Source organism: Capricornis sumatraensis, chromosome 13, assembly GCF_032405125.1.
Source record: "Capricornis sumatraensis isolate serow.1 chromosome 13, serow.2, whole genome shotgun sequence".
Classification (NCBI taxonomy): Eukaryota; Metazoa; Chordata; class Mammalia; order Artiodactyla; family Bovidae; genus Capricornis; species Capricornis sumatraensis.
In genome coordinates, this window is record NC_091081.1 from 56617466 (window position 1) to 56636178 (window position 18713).

General features: G+C 41.1%; 1 protein-coding gene across 4 annotated transcripts in view; it reads right to left on the reverse strand.

Annotated features, from left to right (window-relative positions):
- Positions 1 to 18713, reverse strand: part of EPB41L2 (erythrocyte membrane protein band 4.1 like 2) — a 209237-nt gene that overhangs the window by 13915 nt on the left and 176609 nt on the right. For 3 of the 4 annotated variants that reach the window (XM_068985484.1, XM_068985485.1, XM_068985486.1), the window contains 5 exons: positions 15011 to 15580; positions 13028 to 13150; positions 11162 to 11260; positions 9426 to 9506; positions 4863 to 4968 (listed from right to left, as the gene is read on the reverse strand). In XM_068985484.1, coding sequence (XP_068841585.1) covers positions 4864 to 4968; positions 9426 to 9506; positions 11162 to 11260; positions 13028 to 13150; positions 15011 to 15580 — 978 coding nt within the window. In that variant the 3' untranslated portion in view covers position 4863. Of the gene's footprint in view, positions 1 to 4862; positions 4969 to 9425; positions 9507 to 11161; positions 11261 to 13027; positions 13151 to 15010; positions 15581 to 15788; positions 15843 to 18713 lie in introns of all 4 variants that reach the window. The other variant, XM_068985483.1, reaches the window with a different exon arrangement.

Genomic DNA, 18713 nt, shown 5'->3' on the forward strand with positions numbered 1-18713 from the left:
TTTTCAGGATAAACTTCAGCCTCTTCTGATTGGCTACTACAACTATTTATAATCAGGCCTCTGCCTCTCTGCCCCGCTCATCTCCCATGACTCTCCTACAAGTGCCCTGCAAGGCTGCTGCACAGCATTTTGCACAATTCCTGGAGTGCTGGGTTTGCAGAATCAGATCATGCTGGCTTGTGGATGGCCCCCTTCCACTCCTTTCTTCATTGGGCCAATTCTGATTCACCATGACATTCAAGAGAAGCCATCTCTGATGCCCCATCCTGATTCTGAGGATCTTGTCTCTGTTCCCACCAAATCCAGTCCAGAACCTATCAGAAAACTTGAGACTCTCTTCTGCTGTGAGTGCAGACCTTGTTTGATTTGAAATCTGCATGGTAAAACAGCAGTTAACACTAATGAGCCTTCCAGCACATCTGTGTAATGAACAACGACAGAGAGAACAAAATGAGTGAGTAGGTGAGAGACCGCTCCATCATTTCATCCTTTGGCCATCCCCTGATGTCAGCAAAAAGGAGGCGTCATTCGCTTTTTCACCCTACATCAATGATTACTCAAGGAGTCCGAGAGGCTCATTTGAAGTCTGAGTTCACAGAGCTGATGGTGCCAGCTGAAGCAGGATTGGGAGCTACCCCTCCTGGGGCTCATTCTTTCAAGTCCACACAGATCACCCCACCAAGCCTGGGTACTTCTCCCTCCTCATTAGGACCAGTGTTGGATATCATTCTACCGGAGACAAGGTGAGTAGCACTGTGTATCCATCCGAAACCTCATAAATACGCAGTTAGGATAAGATGGTAAGGGACAGTAGTCCTTAAGAGGACATAAAAACGATGCAAAGATTTAGGGAAGCACTCCTCTAAAGTATTTTCTTGTTCACGGAGCTGCATTTAGCTCCTTGGCCTCAAACGTCCGGTTAGGGGAGGCAGACTGGGAGTTCTATCAGCATGTTGTTCTTTGACCATCTTTCCATCCTCCACACCCCACTTTCAATGCTTGATCAACAGGTCAGACTACTCCAAAGGAAGAGGTCAGGTTAAACCAGGAGGAGAGCTTTTCACACCTGAAAAGGGAGACGGGGCCAATATATCACAAACAATACTTTCTTCTTCTTCTCTGATGTTGAAATACTGTCTTGGTCCTGCTCTTTGTCTCCACTGACCTGCTGCCTCTGTGGGTAGCTGAAGCAGTGGAAACACATTCTTCCCAGCCCTGACAGTCATCAGCAAAGGAAACTGTTCAGGTGCGTGTGTGGCCAGTTGGGAATGGAGATGCTAAAATGACTTTGAGACACACTGAGGTAGCTCTCATTTGTCCTTCACATTTCAACTCAAAACTGAGCTTCTCAAGTAACTGCCTAATCTGGTAACAGTTCAAACCCTCTACTTTTTTCCCTCATATTTTTCCCTTCAGAGCATCTGTGAAATATGCAATTACACCTTGTTTATTTGTTAATATTGACACCTCCCCTCCTGGAGTGGGTTCTTCCAAAGGAAGGGGACCACGACTGTTGTCTACCAATTGACAATCTGAACTCTCACTGCCTAAGCTATCCTAACACCTTTTGGCACTTGTTAAATATCTTTTCGATGACTGAATGAATCTTCCTAAATTTGTCTAGCTTGCCCACCTTATATGTGAATTTATACTTTAACCGTCTAAATCTATTTAACAAGGACGCTTATAAAAGATGATCTCTGAGACTGGCATACTTCAAAGGCTATGTGTGTGTGTGTTCACTGCACAAGTGAATACAAGATGCCAAGAATAATCCAGAACAGCCAAGACATTCTTAAAGAAAAAGAACTGGGGCGGGGGGGGGGGGGTGTTATCCTACCAGACATAAATTCTAATTTTAAAGCTATATGGCATTGAGAGTAGGGGTAGGCACAGACTGATGGAAATGAGTGTGCTCAGAAACACACCCATGCTTGTAAGAAACTTGCTCTCTGACCTGCAGACTACATGGGGTAAGGGTCGGCTCTTCAGTAGAGGGCTGGAACATTGGGTACAAACAAATCACTGTTTTCTAATCACACAGAAAAAATTTCAGATAGATTAAGGATTGATTCATGAAAGGCAACATTGAAATTTCTGAACTGAAAATATCTTTAACACCTCAGGGTATGGAAAAAGCATACACCATAAAGGAAAGTTGGATGGCTCAACTACATTAACGTATTAAATGCTACATTCAGTATATTAACATACTGACCTCTATTAATAATAAAAGATAAACCACAAACCTGAAGATTCTTGAACACATAAAACTGACAGAAGATTAGTATTCAGAATCTATCAAGAAGCAGTAAAACCAAGAAAGTTATACGGCATTAAGTTACATGTCACTATATGTGGTAAGTTGTATACGTCATTTCATATCTATCTATCACATTGGCAGAAATGAGTTAAGTCAGAAGGCAGGCTGTGTTCTGGTAGGACCCCTCACTTCCCACAATGGGAGAGCACTTGGCCTTGCCACGATGAGGAAGATGTGGTCTGTGACACGCCCTTCCAGTGGGGACCTCTCTCTCAATTGATCAATGTATGGATCACTTTAAAAAGAAAAATGCAATCTTAGTTATATGTGCTGTATAATAAAACCTGCTTTTCAAAATCCTAATACATACACAATTAGGAAGACTTACCCCTTTTTAAAGAATTCTTTAACGCAGCTTTTAACGGCAATATGTATTTTTGTCATCACATGGAAGCAGTACAATGTATAACCACTCCCTACTGCTGGCCACTTAGATTGCTTCAAATTTCTTGCTAGCATGTATAAAAATATGATAGTCCTGAAGATAAGTATTTGGATACATCTCTGCTTATTTAAGAAACTCCTCACGGTAGTTCAAGCGGTAAGCAGGTTTAATATAAGGTTTTGTCAAATTGCCCTCCAGGAAATATTACTAATTTATACACCAGCGTAAATAGTTTCCCTCGACAACCTCCACTCCAGTACTCTTGCCTGGAAAATCCCATGGGCGGAGAAGCCTGGTAGGCTGCAGTCCATGGGGTTGCTAAGGGTCGGGCACGACTGAGCGACTTCACTTTCCCACGACGTCCCTAACTCTCGCTAATATAAACTTTGCCACATTTACAAGTGAATCTTTCATGTGTACTGATTTAGGTAAGAATGAGGCTAAACACTTTTTGCTTAAGTTTCTACATGGTTTACTTGCTTAATCCTCTGCTCTTTTTTTTTTTTAATTTTTATTTTTACTTTATTTTACTTTACAATACTGTATTCGTTTTGCCATACATTGACATGAATCCACCGCGGGTGTACTTGAGTTCCCAATCCTGAATCCCCCTCCCACCTCCCACCCCATATCATCTCTCTGGATCATACCCGTGTACCAGCCCCAAGCATCCTGTATCCTGTATCGAACATAGACTGGCGATTTGTTTCTTACATGACAGTATACATGTTTCAATGCCATTCTCCCAAATCATCCCACCCTCTCCTTCAGAGTCCAAAAGTCCGTTCCATACATCTGTGTCTCTTTTGCTGTCTTGCATACAGGTTATCATTACCATCTCTCTAAATTCCATATATATGTGTTAGTATACTGTATTGGTGTTTTTCTTTCTGGCTTACTTCACTCTGTATAATTGGCTCCAGTTTCATCCATCTCATTAGAACTGATTCAAATGTATTATTTTTAATGGCTGAGTAATACTCCACTGTGTATATGTACCACTGCTTTCTTATCCATTCATCTGCTGATGGACATCTAGGTTGTTTCCATGTCCTGGCTATTATCAACAGTGCTGCGATGAACATTGGGGTACATGTGTCTCTTTCAATTCTGGTTTCCTCGGTGTGTATGCCCAGCAGTGGGATTGCTGGGTCATAAGGCAGTTCTATTTGCAATTTTTTAAGGAATCTCCACACTGTTCTCCATAGTGGCTGTACTAGTTTGCATTCCCACCAACAGTGTAAGAGGGTTCCCTTTTCTCCACACCCTCTCCAGCATTTATTGCTTGCAGACTTTTGGATCGCAGCCATTCTGACTGGTGTGAAATGGCACCTCACTGTGGTCTTGATTTGCATTTCTCTGATGATGAGTGAAGTGAAAGTCGCTCAGTTGTGTCTACCTCTTTGCAACCCCATGGATTATACAATCCATGGAATTCTCCAGGCCAGAATAGTGGAGTGGATAGCCGTTCCCTTCTCCAGGGGATCTTCCCAACCCAGGGATCGAACCCAGGTCTCCCACATTGCAGGCGGATTCACTACCAGCTGAGCCACAAGGGAAGGCCTTTTTTTTTTTTTTCCACTTAAGTGTTTACATTTTTTGATGACACATAAATGACAATATATTCCTTTCTCTGCCAAGCATACTGACTTTATCACTTACCCTTTAATTTTGTTTTTGTTGGTTTGGCTCAAATTGTAAATATTTCTATAGTCAAAGCAAGCTTTCCCTTTATGGTTCCTTCTCTGATACACAATTATTCTTTATGTCCACATTTAAAAGACTTAACTCATCTTGCCCTTGGGCCCCTACAATAAAAGTCCCTTATCTAAACAATGGCAATAGCATCTTTCTCAGAGGGTCACTGTGAACACTCAGATAACTTATACTAATGTGTTTTACAAAACAGGACAGAAACATATATATGTTGACTATCAGCAACTCTCGACACATGGCAGTTATCAACACCACATGATGCCCATTGATCCCCAGAGTTTATAATTAACTGAATGCAGGTCACCTGAGCAGGTGAACTTGGGGACAATTAAGACTGAAAGATTGGGCGGACTGTAGGAGAAAGGCACCGTGATGCAGACATGCCTTTCAGATTACTCCACAGGTTCAGGGACACAGCACAGATGACAGGGCTCTTACCTTACTCTTCCCCCTCCTCCAACTCAGTTTCTTTGTGCACCACCACCCTCGTGACCGACATGTCGGGGTGCTGCTCCCTGGCTTCCCTGATGGCCTGGGCCAGCGCCTGTGGGGTCAGGAGAGAGCATGGTGAGCAGAGAAAGAGGTTCTTTTTCAGGGTGGCAATGCATGAGCACACCCATCACCTGCGTTCCAGCCTCCAGCAAAAAGCAATGCTTTCATTGCTTTATCTGAGGAAGCAAGAAGATCTGAAATGGCCTCCTTGTTCATTTCAGAGAGTCCCTCTCATTTCCCCAGATTTCCCATTTCTCCCATCCATTTCCAGATAACAATTCATGGAGGAGAAACACTCTGGCCCTGAATTCCACCCAGCCTGACACTGATACATGATACATTGAGACATGGAGAAAACAGATCTTCTCTGACCTCAGAATTTTCATCCATTACCTGACACTGATGCTGAGATTGTAAAGATCATGTTAAGGCCTGCTGCATGGACTTAAGGAATGACCTAAAGCCTCTGGCATGCTGTCTGCCCTCCACACTTTAGTGATACTTGTAGTTTTCTAGTTGCCTCACCCACCCACCCTCCCACCCCCCACACACCCCCCAGCACAGGACCAGGCTCAGCTCATCTTTTCCCTCTTAAGCTCTCAGTAATTGCTTGAGGAATGTTGCAGGAAAAATATCTATCAACTTCCAGGACATGGAACGATGAAAACTGCAAGCAACAATGATGATAATCAGTTAAAAGCTAAAGAGAAGAGAGACTAATCTTTAGATAATAAAACACGGCTCCCTCTTTTACATGGAAACAGCGAAGGTGCAAAGGTTAACGGGCTCTCTCAGGGCCACCCTCCTGGGGGGCTGCAGGGCAGGAAAAGAACCTGAGCTGCCACTCCTTTGGTTCATGGGCCCTTTTCTAGACCTGGCTATGAGAAAGCAGACAAGGTTTCTCTGTGCTTGATAAGAAAGTAAACTGTATATATAGATTATACACAAAGTGGAAAGATCCTATTTTTCAGAGGGAAAGAAGTCTTAGGGAGAAAGCAAAAGAAAACCCACACAGAACAGTACTCTTCTAGCACAGAACTGGCAAACAAAAAAGAAGTCCTACTAGGAGAGAGAGAGTTGTATCTCATCAGGAAAACAGGCCTTTGAAAACAGCAGCAGAATTTCTTCTGACTCTGTCACCTGCCTTCAAGGACAACTGCATTTCTTGTTTGCAACACTGTTTCTGTCAGCTGGAAGGTTACAGAACAAAACCCTGAGCCTCGTTCCACAAAGAAAGATAAAGCTAACAAAAGATTATTTTTTACGCCGCAAGTTTTTTACTCAGCTTGGAAGGCACTTGAAGGTGCTTCAGTTCCTACTGGCGAACAAATTCTGGTGACTAACCTGTGTCGGGACAAGAGAGAACTTAGGGGTTCAGGCTTCCATTTGAGCCGCAGCACAACTGCTTGTCACATGGAGAGAGAAGGCAGCCAGGAGGGTGGGAGTGGAGTGGGGACCTGGTCTCGGAGCAGGACAGAAAGTGCTGCTACGTACCGACTGCAGTGTGAATGGGGAAGGAGACCCAGTACAGCAGGGGGCCTCTAAGTAACACTTGACCTACTCCCAGCTGGTCTGCGGAATCCCATCTGAGAAAGCCCAACTCTGATGGGGGCCAAAGTGGCTACAACCTACTTCTCAGACACTTTGAATTTATGTTCGTTACAGAGGTCTGCCTGGGCTTCCCTGGTGGCTCAGATGGTAAAGAATCTGCCTGCAATGCAGGAAACCCAAGTTTGACCCCTGGGTCGGGAAGATGCCCTGGAGAAGGAAATGGCAACCCACTCCAGTATTCTTGCCAGGAGAATTCCATGGACAGAGAAGCCTGTAGGGCCTCAGTCCATGGGGTTGCAAAGAATCGGATGCAATTGAGCAACCAACACTTTCACTTTCTTTCACAAAAATCTGCCTACATTAAACCAGTGTACTTGTTAAAGAGGAAATATACATGATACCCAAGAGAAAGTGGAATACATGAAACACACTTTAATTAGCTGAAAAGTAGGGAAAATGGAAAACTGCTATTATCATCTTCAAATGCATTTGAAATCAGTCTTCCTTTAGTTCCTTTCCTTCCATAGCAAGCATCAGTATATATAATAAAATACTGTAAAATGTTAATGTATTATAGCAACAATCAAGACTGTGAGAAAGCTATCACATCACATTGCCAAGTTGAGAAGTTATTTTATTAGAAAGCTAACACTGCCATCTTGTTTCTCCCTCCCTGGTTCAGAGCTGGGAGCCATCAGGTGTAGAACTTGCAAAGTGAGTTTCTACAGAAGCATGCCTCTTTCATTTGCCAACACAAAAAAAAAGATTCTTTTTTTTCCTGTCTTGCTCAGATGAAGGATTTCCTTCCACTATTAAAATTCTTCTGATGTAGGCAAGGAACTGAAAAAGGTGCCAATGACAAGAAAGTCACTGCATGATCAACCTCAGTTTTTGCCAGGGAAGTGATTTTCCTCCTTTACTTTTAAATAGTTTCATAGTCTCATTCACAGGCTTTAAGGAGAAAGCAAATAGACCATGAGCTTTGGATAACAAGCACAGCAGAAGCCACAATTACATTTACTCAAAAATATTTTAAGCTTTTAACTTTTTCATTAAAAGTTATGAAAAGGGTAAATTTCTCTTCATTTGGATACCTGACCTCATTTTTAGTTTTGTTTTTTTTTAAACTGGAGTATATAGTTAGTTTCAGATGTATAGAAAGTGATATATATCCTTTTTTTTTTCAGATTCTTTTCCAATTGCTTATTACAAGACACAATATAGTTCCCTGTGCTATACAGTAGATCCTTGCTGTTTACCTGTTTATACAGAGTAGTGTGTGTGTTAATCCCAACCTAATTTATCCTCCGCCCTCCCTCCTCTGTTTCAAAATGGGCTAAAACAGAACATCATGCACACAAGTTGTGTGTCCTCAGAGCAACAGCTAAAGCTATGATGCATCATCGTGACTCTTTTTTAATGGAAGAATTAGGAATGTGTGTTATTTTGGAACTGACATTTCAGGCTGTGTTTTTAATATCTGCTGTTCAGAAGCAGTATCATCTAGATTTTAGTTTTCAGGTTAAAACAGGACAAAGAAATACACATAAAATAAAACCTGAGAGTAATCCATCAAGAGAAAAAGTGGCATTTTAAAGTCTGAAAGGCCTAGTGCAGTGGAGAGAGAGCACGGAAGAAACAAAGGCTGAGAGAAGGCACTGATTCCCACCTTCCATCATGCCAAAGAATGCAGGCTCTTGCCCAGCACACATTCAGCAAAGGCTGAGTGGGAGTCCCAGAGGGAAACAGACTAAGCATAGGGTTTATTCAAACTTAAGGTCAGAGCAATTCAACACTTAGTGAAGAGAAGCAGAATAAGTCCACTATATAGGAAACCAGAGGCTTGGTCTCCACATAGGTGATTCACTTCCTAGTAATGAAGAGACACATGTACGGTCATATACTAGGAATGCCCACTACTAAGTCAAAATAGTCAGGGCAACCCTTTACCCCTAAAACTCTCATGGAATTTAAAAAAATACATTATGAAATATGTAAGTAAAATTATGTATACAGTAATTAAAAAATAATAATTTTCTTTCTAGGCATAGAAGAAAACCTATTCCTCTTTGGCCACATACAGTGAGCCCTTAAATGAGAAATTTTGTTCTCTAAAATTCTCTTTCCCAAGTCCAGTAGTGTTAAAAGCTGGGTTAACTATCATTTGTTTCTACTTCTCAGCTGAGATAGCCAAATGAACATTTCCTTTTCCTCAAATTATTGTAAAAGGAAAAAAGCTTGGTCTCCTTTAAAGTTGGGATAAAAATCACTCAGAATATAACAAGACAAAAAATTCTCATCACCACTTGGCACTGCAGTCTAAAAGTAAAACAACTCTCCAAGTCACAGGGGTTCCATTCATTGCCTGCTTTTTAAAGGCATCCATTCTGCTCAACAATAGGATGGAAGCACTATGATTCTTTAAACAAATCTTTCCTGAATACATGTAAATTTTCACTTTGTAAGAGACCTTATATTACCTTCTCCTACCCCTCAATAATGGTAATGACTAGAGGTAAACAGCCCAACTTTTCTAATGCTATTAAAAAATGCTTGATAAGTCCCCAAAGACAGGCATAAGTCAAACTTAGCAGCTTTCCTTATTTTTTGAAGCCAAGGTCATGAAAATGCCATTTATTTTCTAATAACTGATGACTTACCATTAAATCAGGCCCGCATGAATGCCTGAAGGTTGCCAAAATTTTTTAATATTTACACACAAAGGTGTGTGTAAAGCTAGTGGAAAATGAAAAAGCAGCCCATGTTTTATGCAATTCAGTGTTAGGAAGGCTGAAAGGACAGCTGTGTGTCTAGGCTGTGAGGTGTCCTCATGCCAGGCTCAGGAGGTGGGTTCATCCAGGAGGTACTGGGAGAAGGGATGTGACGCAGGAATGTGCCGTGACAGAAACTTAGAAAATGAGCATGGTCAGTTTCAGAAACAGATGCTCTGATCTTTACCTGGTCATGGTCAATATCTGCATCTCCTGTGATCACGATGCGTTTCTCAATTCTTGTTTCAGATATTCCACCTTTTACAGTCTAGAGGTCATAAAGGAAAAGGGAGGGGGGTTAGCAATCACTCAAACATGTTTACACACAATCAGAGAAAACACAAATGGAGCACACCTAGACCTTCTGATAATCACTAGGCAACTGACACTGAGAAGGGAACACTGACGCTCCAGAAATTTCTTTATTTATACGCTCAATGTAGAATTCTATCGTCCAATTTGAAAGCAACCTTAAAAAAATCTATCATAATTCAGGTGAGATCAGGATGCAATAGATGTCATTTAATCCAAACAGTTCCACTGGAACATTTCATTACAATTTCCTGAGTTTCTTCATTTCCGATTGGTCATTGTTTTGAAAAGAAGCAAGCAGGGAAGAAATAGTTGTTTGGTTTTTGTAGAATTTACAGGGACTCCTAATCATTTAGACATCTGGTTTAGTCAGGTTTGGAAAATTGCTTGATGTTATAGCTCTGAAAGTTCTACTAGCTTCATACAAATCCATTTAGCAATTTTGTTCGTTTAGTTTAGTGCAATAACAGAAAGAGAACTTGGATTTGCTTTAAGAGACATAAGATGGGTGAAGGTGATAGAAAGACTTCCACCCAGTGTTTGATTTGATTCCGCATGTGGTTGTGACGTGAACACAGAACGTGGCTGAACAAAAGCTAGAGGGGACCCGGGAGCAGGAACTTCTGGGTAAACTGCCAAACAGAGTCACTGGCTTGGAGCAAGGTGACAGAGCCTCGGGCATGATAGAGGCTGAGAGATCATATGCTCTGACACTCTAAACCATGAGTAAATACCACAGTCCTGAGAAAGCACAGACCCAACCTCTACAACACTGATAAATTTACAGAGTCATGCGTGATTACACCTAAGTATAAGACAGAGGGCTGACCACAGAGATCATTAGGTTTTAATAGCTAGATACACTTTAAAATGAACACCAATACCATCATGCATTTTGGGGACTTTTTTTGTTGTTGAAATATCGAGTGAGGAGGGCAAAAGGGATACATTTGGGACCTTCAGTCTCTAGTAGAAGCAGCAGGCATTACTAGAAAATAATGCTTGGTTAAAAATAAGATGACCACAGCAAACACTGGAATCACTTGGAGGGCTTCCTAAACACTCCTTGGGTTTCAGAAGACCTGGACCGGGGCCACAGTATTCACACTGCTAGCAAGCCCCTGGATGAGACTATTGCTGCAAGTGCAGAGACCACATTTTAAGAATCACTGGTTATCACATGTTAAACACTTAAGAGAATGATCTGGAAAAAATGCCCCAAATCCACATACTAGAACCTTAAATCAATGGGGGAAATTTACTTTATTTGAATAACTTGGTGAAAATTTCCAGTGGCGGTCTCCACTCATTTGCTTCAGTCAGGAGAGCTAACTGGTACTTACCAAACCTATGCTTCTATTTTACTAAGTTCCTTCTGCTCTTATAGCTCTCTCAGGTATAGCTATTTTGAACATATTTTTACCCCATGTACTTTACAAATTTGCAATTTGGTTTAAATACAAATGTCAGTGGAGCCCAATTTCTTGCATACTTTAAATCTATGGATGTTTACTGAGGGCACTGTGTGTAAAACTTTGAAGGGTGAATAGGAACAAAGAAACAATTCAGAAAAGATTCTGTTGGCAATGTACAGAACCTGGATTGCTTTACCTTGGTGATGTGTGTGGTTGTTGTTGTCGACACGGACTCAGATGTGATGGTCTGTGCAGTCAGTAACGTGCCTGAGTCACCACCAGCCCCGCCATCAATCTTTGGAGATTTAGGGGGAAAATACAAAGTAATGCTTAACTTCCGTTCTGCTGTCAGAGAAGACCCCTCCCAGTCAAACACGTATCTTTTAAGATCTATGCAGTTGGCAGAAGATGCTAGCTGCCAATCCCCAGCATGTTTGTAATGGTGATTTACTGATCATAGATTGGCTAGCATTTAAAGAGTAAAGGCAAGGATTAAATGCACATGCATGAGCAGAGAGAAAAAAGGAAGGATGGAAGTAGAAGATGGGACTGAGACCTACAGGGGAGTCATGAGAAAATCTGAGGGCCATTTGCAGAATCTAGAAGAAGAAACCAGAGAACCAAGCAGAGAAGTTTCCACAGTGACCAGAAGTACTGGGTTTGTTGTTTTTTAAGCACAGATGGGTAAAAATAAATGTTTTCTCATATTACTAAGCAACAGAGCCTGCCTAGGAGAGACCAAGCTTACATGATTTGGTTAATTGCTTATCTCTATTTCTTTTTAAAATGACACTGTTCCCGTAATAGTTTGTGCATATACACAGCCCCAATGCATATGGCACACATGCACACCTGCGCATGCACTCTCCTACATGTGTGTGTGCATATATCGCACATACATAAATCTTATATCTAGACATATGTCTACATATGGTTTAACTTCTTTGCTTTGATACTAGAAAGTTCTAGAATTTACCAGGGGAAATAATGAAGCACATTAACGACCTACAAGTTTATGCTAAGACCACCAAACATATTTGTCTCCAGTTTCCTGATACTGACACAGGAAATAACTGGAAGGTTCAGAGTCTTTCTTACTATAAGTTAGGAGGAAATCTTTCGAGCTCGGGTCATGCTCCTGTATTTCTTTACGAGGGCACTTACCACAATAGAAACACATGAAGACAGGCTCTCCCACCACACCCATTCATAAGAAACCTAGTTGTACTTATGGGGGATCTATGCACATTTACAGAGAGCATATCTTAAAAAAATTTTTTAAAGACTGTTTCACACATACATGCATTACAGCTTGAAAAAACTATTTTGAGAGGACAATCTGCAATCCCCCACCATGGTACCTGCTAGAATACTAAATCTCTCAGTTGAGAAAAGGGTTGTCTAGGTTTCTAAACAGTTCCATTTTCAAATGATAACTATTTCCCCCTTTTTGATACTCTTACGGTTAAATATCTTAATTCTTACTTCAAATCTTTACAGAATCAATGTGTGAATACCAAAAATCAAACACACAAATGTGATAATTATTTAGACGCACAGTATATTTATGTAAGAATGGTGACATATGTTATTGGAAAATAATCAACTGTGAGGAGAAGCACAGATGTGTATGTGAATATGCAAACAAAAGTGAGTTGATCTGCTCTGTCTTCATGAAGTCAGGGGTGGGAGGGTGGCAGGGATAAAAGCCTAATTCTAGGAATCCACAAATTACATCAGATCCAATAAATGTTGTAAGATGATGTGTTCCCCAAGTATACATAAACATTTCTGGATATATCAAGCCAGAAATGGTTTGTAAGAATAATAAGAACAACATTGGTACAGTCTGTCCTAAAAAAATCACATATACTCTTCCCCCATAATTACTGGGTCAGCAATTCAATTGCAGCAAGGTATGTGGCTAAAGTACAGTTACAAAGTGAAAATATAAAAAGCTATGTCAAAGTCAGAAATGTAAACTAGGAGAAGACAGAATGAAAACAGAAACAAAGTAAGTAAAAAAAAGAACTCAAACTGTCCACGTCTAAAGCTTCTGTACCTGTGGAGACTCATATGTGATGGTTTTGGTCTCCGTTTGGACAATAGGGACTTCCTTGGTGGAGATTTCTGTCCTTTGTGAGGCATCAGAAATTGTTACCATCTCTGTTTTTACCACTGGTGGCTGAAGCAAAAAGGAAGGGAAACATAAATTCTAAAGGTAATAAAATAAATGTGCTTAACGGAGCCTTCAAAAATAACTGAAATATATCCAAACACACACTCATACACAAACGAAAAGAGCAAAAGGAAATAATAAGAAGGACACAAAAGAAAAACACTTTCCTTCAAAATCATATATATGTGTATAGATATATATATGAAGAATAAGCTAGCATAATGGCTCCTGAAATTGTGGTAGGTTTCAAATTACAATGGTCCCAAATTACTTACGTGTCAAGCCTGGCGTACAGTGATATAGAAACTTTAGCTTTAAGCAAGTAGTGATCAAATTGAAAAGAAAACAAAACAGAATTAATGATGAGAAGTGACCTGCCTCCATTTTTATTACAGTTTAAAGAACCACATGGTCTGTGTGAAGGCTCATGGTCTTTAATTGGCACACCTAGTTGGTAGGCTAAGCTGTACTCTTTCCCCAAAAAGCCCTTGCTGCCCTGCTGATACAGAGATTTCATTTTCAGAAAGAATATCTTCAAGCAGCATTGTTTTCAGTTATACTAATCTAAATCTTACAGTGTTTCTTCTGTATGACATAAGTTAAAATGTGATATATCTCTAGAGTTACTCCACCATTGATGCATTAATGCTCTGAACTATTTAAAACATCCAAACAGAGGGTCACAGGCTGTTAACACTGGAGTCTGCCAAGCATGTATGCTTAATACAGACTATACTGCTACCAAAACACTACAGTGCTTTCCTTGAGAGAAAATTCCCAAGTGTAATAATTTAAAGAGGAAATCTCTGCAGAAAGCAATAGTTCAAAGCATTTAAAGACTTTCAAAATGTCATCTGCTGAAGTGAAATCAGAAATTTAAAAGTAACATAAATCCAGTTAATTATTTCAAGACAAAGTCAGTTCAAGATTTTCCACCCCATGAACGAGAGCAAACATGGAAAACCCTCACTTTTGGCATTTAACTTTAGAGTCAAGGAACATTCACATAGAAGTAAATCTTTCCTCAGCATAACTTTAACTCCCAAATCAGGGACCCTGCACCTAAATGACCAAGACTTCATCTCAGAGGAGTGTGGAAAGTTCTGTTTCTTGAAGAGAAAAATGGAAAGACTCATGCTTGATCGAGACAAGTCACAAAACATATAACCAAACTTGTAAATAATCCAGAATTGACTAGAAGACAGAATGCAAAGAGAAGGGTATCCTCTGCTTAGCTTCTCGCTGGCCAGAAGGAAAGCTAAGTCCCTTGACCAGACTGTACAATCCCTAGAATCTAAAACCTGAAATGCCAGTGGTATTCAAGAAATAACGTTTTCATCATTGCTAGATGCTGAATTCTGAGCACCACGGTAATAGGAGCCTGCTGCCATTCCTGAAAATCTTATATTGAAGAGAGAATGAGCCAGAAGGTCAAACCTAGTCGTAACACCAGCAACACTCACACTGACCATTTTCCAACAATACACACACAATTTCCTAATGAAAAGAATTCAGGCATTTAGTATGAGGAGGCAGTGCAACTTAAAGATAAGCCTTGAAAAAAATCTGAAAACGTGCAAAGAAAAATTTCAGTGTGAAATGAGAAGGGAAAAACAAAAACAAAAACGAAGTGGCTGCTGTCGGAAGGTTTACTCTATCAGGAGATCCAGTTGCAGTAAAGATGCCAGAAACTGTGACCCCAGGGGGCAGAAAAATCGACAGAGCAGGGCCATCCCCCTTCCTCCCCGGAGAGATCAAATTCAGAATCTTGCCGGAAAAGCTGAAGGAGAACGGGGAGGACAGGAGAGGAGGAGAGGCAGGTGTTCTCCACCTGAGAAACAGCTCTAGAGTTGAGCTCCCATTTACCTCTGAACAACAAATAATCTGTGGCAAAACATCAGTGTCAACATGAGCCACCTCTCCGTTAACCTTCTGCAGCTCCTCCTCTGTTTCTTCGCCGGCGTCTTGCTTAACAGCGCCTTCGTGTACACTCTTCTCGGCAGGGATCTGGGGGGCCACTACCTCTTCCTGGGGCACTGTTTCTACTAGGCCGACACTGGCCCCTGCGTGTGTGACTGGGCTGGCTGCTGGCACTGGGTCCTCCCTGTCTACTACCTTGGCTGCTTGGCCGGGTGCCTCCTCCACCTCCTCTTCGTCCTCCTCCTGCTCCTCCCTGATGGTGCCCTCAGTCACCCGGTGGTGGGGCCGGTACTCCCCCACGTCCTCCTCCTCCTCGCTCTCGCTGCTGCTGCTGCTGCTCTCAGAAGACAGGGAGGTGGAGTCTTTCTGCATCCCTGGCTCCACCTTCCGCATCTCCCCAGGACCACGCCCAGGGGACAGCTCTTTACCGTTCATTTCTTCGGGGATTACTCTTTCGTCTTTCCCAACCTCTGCCTGCTTCTTCTCCTCCACTACATTAAGAGTCTCAAGTGAACTCTGCACAGAAACAAAAATGGATGAGGGGAAACAAAAATAGATGAATAAATAAAAAACGACGGCAACCCAAATTAACCGATGGCAGGTTTCATGTCATGGAGAAAAGCAAAGATGATGATGATGATGGCGGACTGAAAGGGAAGCGGGGGGAAACGTGAGCAGGATTGGAAACGTCGGGCAATGGTGTTAACATGGTAAAGGGGAGAACCTTAACAGCATCAGTGGCTCCGGCGCAAGGCCCTTCGGACTCAGGAGCACGTCTCTGCGGAACAAAAAGCAACCGAGGACACAAAATCAATAAAGGTTTACCTCGACACCCACCAAGACAAACATCTGACACTGCGAAGCAGAGCAGCAAGAACCAACAGCTATAAAAAACCTTTTGCTCAAGGTCACGTGAAGGAGAATCCAGACAAATGCAAGAAGCTTAGGGAAGGAAACAAAAACACAAAAATAGCCAGCATCCTCCCAAAGAAATGAAATCCTTTTATTATACTTAGATCTATAAGCTCCTTCTTGTTGAAAAGGTGTGGTGGAGGGGTTGGGGTGGGGAATGGAAGTATACCAAAGCTTACTCGTTATTTTAAAGTTTATATGTTAAAAAAATAATAATAAAGTTTATATGTTAAGACTTAAAATCTATTGACAGCTTGATTTTAATCAGACTTGAGAAAAAAAAAAAAAAACACACACACACAGCATGGCCTGAACACGATTCCTAAATGAATTTTCAATAAGATGATATTTTTATATTTTGCTGGCTTATTTAAAAATCAGTTTTAATTGGCAAAATTATACTTGGTCTCGGATAGTTATTAACACAAAAGTGTTGCCATTTCAGAAATGGTTATTAGCATCCCAAACTGTGTTATAGATTAGCAAAAAGGGGTATTATAACATTAGGGTGGATGTCAGTGATGGCTCCAAGTGTTTTCGCTTAGAATTTAGCTCCTCCATTTGAAAATTTAAATGAACCAAGTTTATTATTTGAGATGCTCATTGCTGCCCCCTGCAGGTATCTACTTTGGGGGTATAAATTTACTTTCGCTAAGTACAGCACCTAAATGTTCAAATAAATGCTTGAAGACCAAATACATTAGAAATATAACTTACTATACTACAGCATTGATAATCAGGGTAGAAACTTTCTTAAAAAGGAATCTGTTTTTGAAGATTAAAATTTTCCTTATTTTTTGAAAAGGCTAATTTATACTGATACAAATAATTCCTAGCCAAGTTTTTGGCATTCCAGTAGCACTAATGCCTTGTGCTCTGACTTTACAAATTCAGCTAGAGACAGTAGCCCTACTTATTTAGGAAGGTATCTCAATGCTAAATGAAGAGCACTGCACCTCTGAACCCTCTGGGCAGAAACAAACCACACTGTGAAGCTGCCAAGACGCTAACTGGACTTGGAGCTGCTTCGTACAGTAAATAACACAAGCTCATGTTTATCTGCTCCAGCAACATGGAAAACTATGAGCAAAAGGTCCTAAAAGGACACCTATCAACATATACTCACAGACCGTCTTTGACCTGCACTGTTGTTCTTAAATGTATGGTAAGAGAACATTTTCAATGCTCAACATTAATACCATGTAAGTCATTTCACTGACAGAACAAGAGAGCCATCTTTCCAATGTTATTGAAAGCTGAGGTTTCGCATGTTAAACTAGAAACCTCTAAACTGAGTTTGCTACTTAGGCAACATTCAACTGTAAATCCTTACAAACTTCTTTATAAATAAAGATATCCAGTGATCAGAACATTTCTAAAGGAGATATTTCATTATTATTACTTTTATTACTATGGCCAGATGGATTCTGCCCAAGTTCAGGGAATCCCTTAGGGGTCACTCCCCCCAAAATTAAAACTGACTATGGCAAGCACTTCAATTTTTTCCCTATGAGCAGAATTTTTAAAATAATAAGCCATCTGAAGATGTTTAAAAGACATTTTGGCTTTGAAAATTTCTGCAAAAAATGCCTTAGCTTCTTCTATGTGGTTGAAGGTTTCCCTCCACATAACACCCCAGACTCTGTACCTTTGTGACTGGTTTAAATGATTCTCTCAATTTAGGCAGAATGGAGAGGGGAGAATAGAAAGCAAGAGAAACATCCAATCGGTATCTTTTCCTCGTGTTCAAATTCACTCATTATTTCTCAAAGGTTTCTCCCAGGAAGAGTTAATTTCACCAATGAAAGCACTGGAGGAAAGGGTTCCTTAATACTCAAAAAATAAAAACCACTCTTAAATGTGACTTTTAAAGAATGGGAAACAAAGCAAAATGCACCTCAGGCAACCGTGAGAAGGGCGAGGAAAGCTTTTCAGAAGGTGCATTAGAGTTCACAACAGTGCCCTCTGCTGTCCAAGTGGTGGCTGAGCTGAAGGAGGCTTTCATGCTATCAGAAAAGCCCTTTTCACTAAACAAAATGGATGTTATCTCCTCTTCTAGGCTCTGGAGAGGTCAGAAAAGGAAGAGCAAAGAATTAGCAATGAGTCAGAACTGACAGCGGTGACCTATTGAAAGAAAGTGAAGGTTACGCAAGAAAGAATCACAGAGCAGCATACATTGAAAGAAAGGCGAGGATTCTGAAGATGCTGCTGCAGCAGGCATCTGTGGCCATTTGCCTGGATGCTGGCTTTCCACCGTTTGAAGGTTGTTCATACTGTAGCCTTCAGAAATGCACTAAACTCTGGTTTCTCACTGAAACTTTATCACAAGCTGAGCATGACTGACCCACCTGCATATCAAACGCTACTTTGTATAATCTTGAAGGAGCTTCTGGGCATGGGCCTTTCTGCATGTAACAGCCTCTTCCGGGGCCCCTCCACTTGCTACACTTATTTCAGTGTTAGACCTTATGTCCCTAACCCCCTGCCTCCAACACTCGTAACTAGGCACTCTGGGCCTTGCCAATTCCGTCGTCACTCTGGGGTTCTGCATATGGCCTTCACTATTTCAGCTCCTATGATCTCTCCCTTCCCTATACCACTTTGTCCATACCACAAGCACTGTGACAGTAACCCACTGAAGTTCCCTCAGATATGCTAGATATGCTATGGAATAAAGAAATAGTGTCTCTTTTTCTTTCAGTAAGAAATGGGTAAAGGAAAAAATTCTAAACAGGAA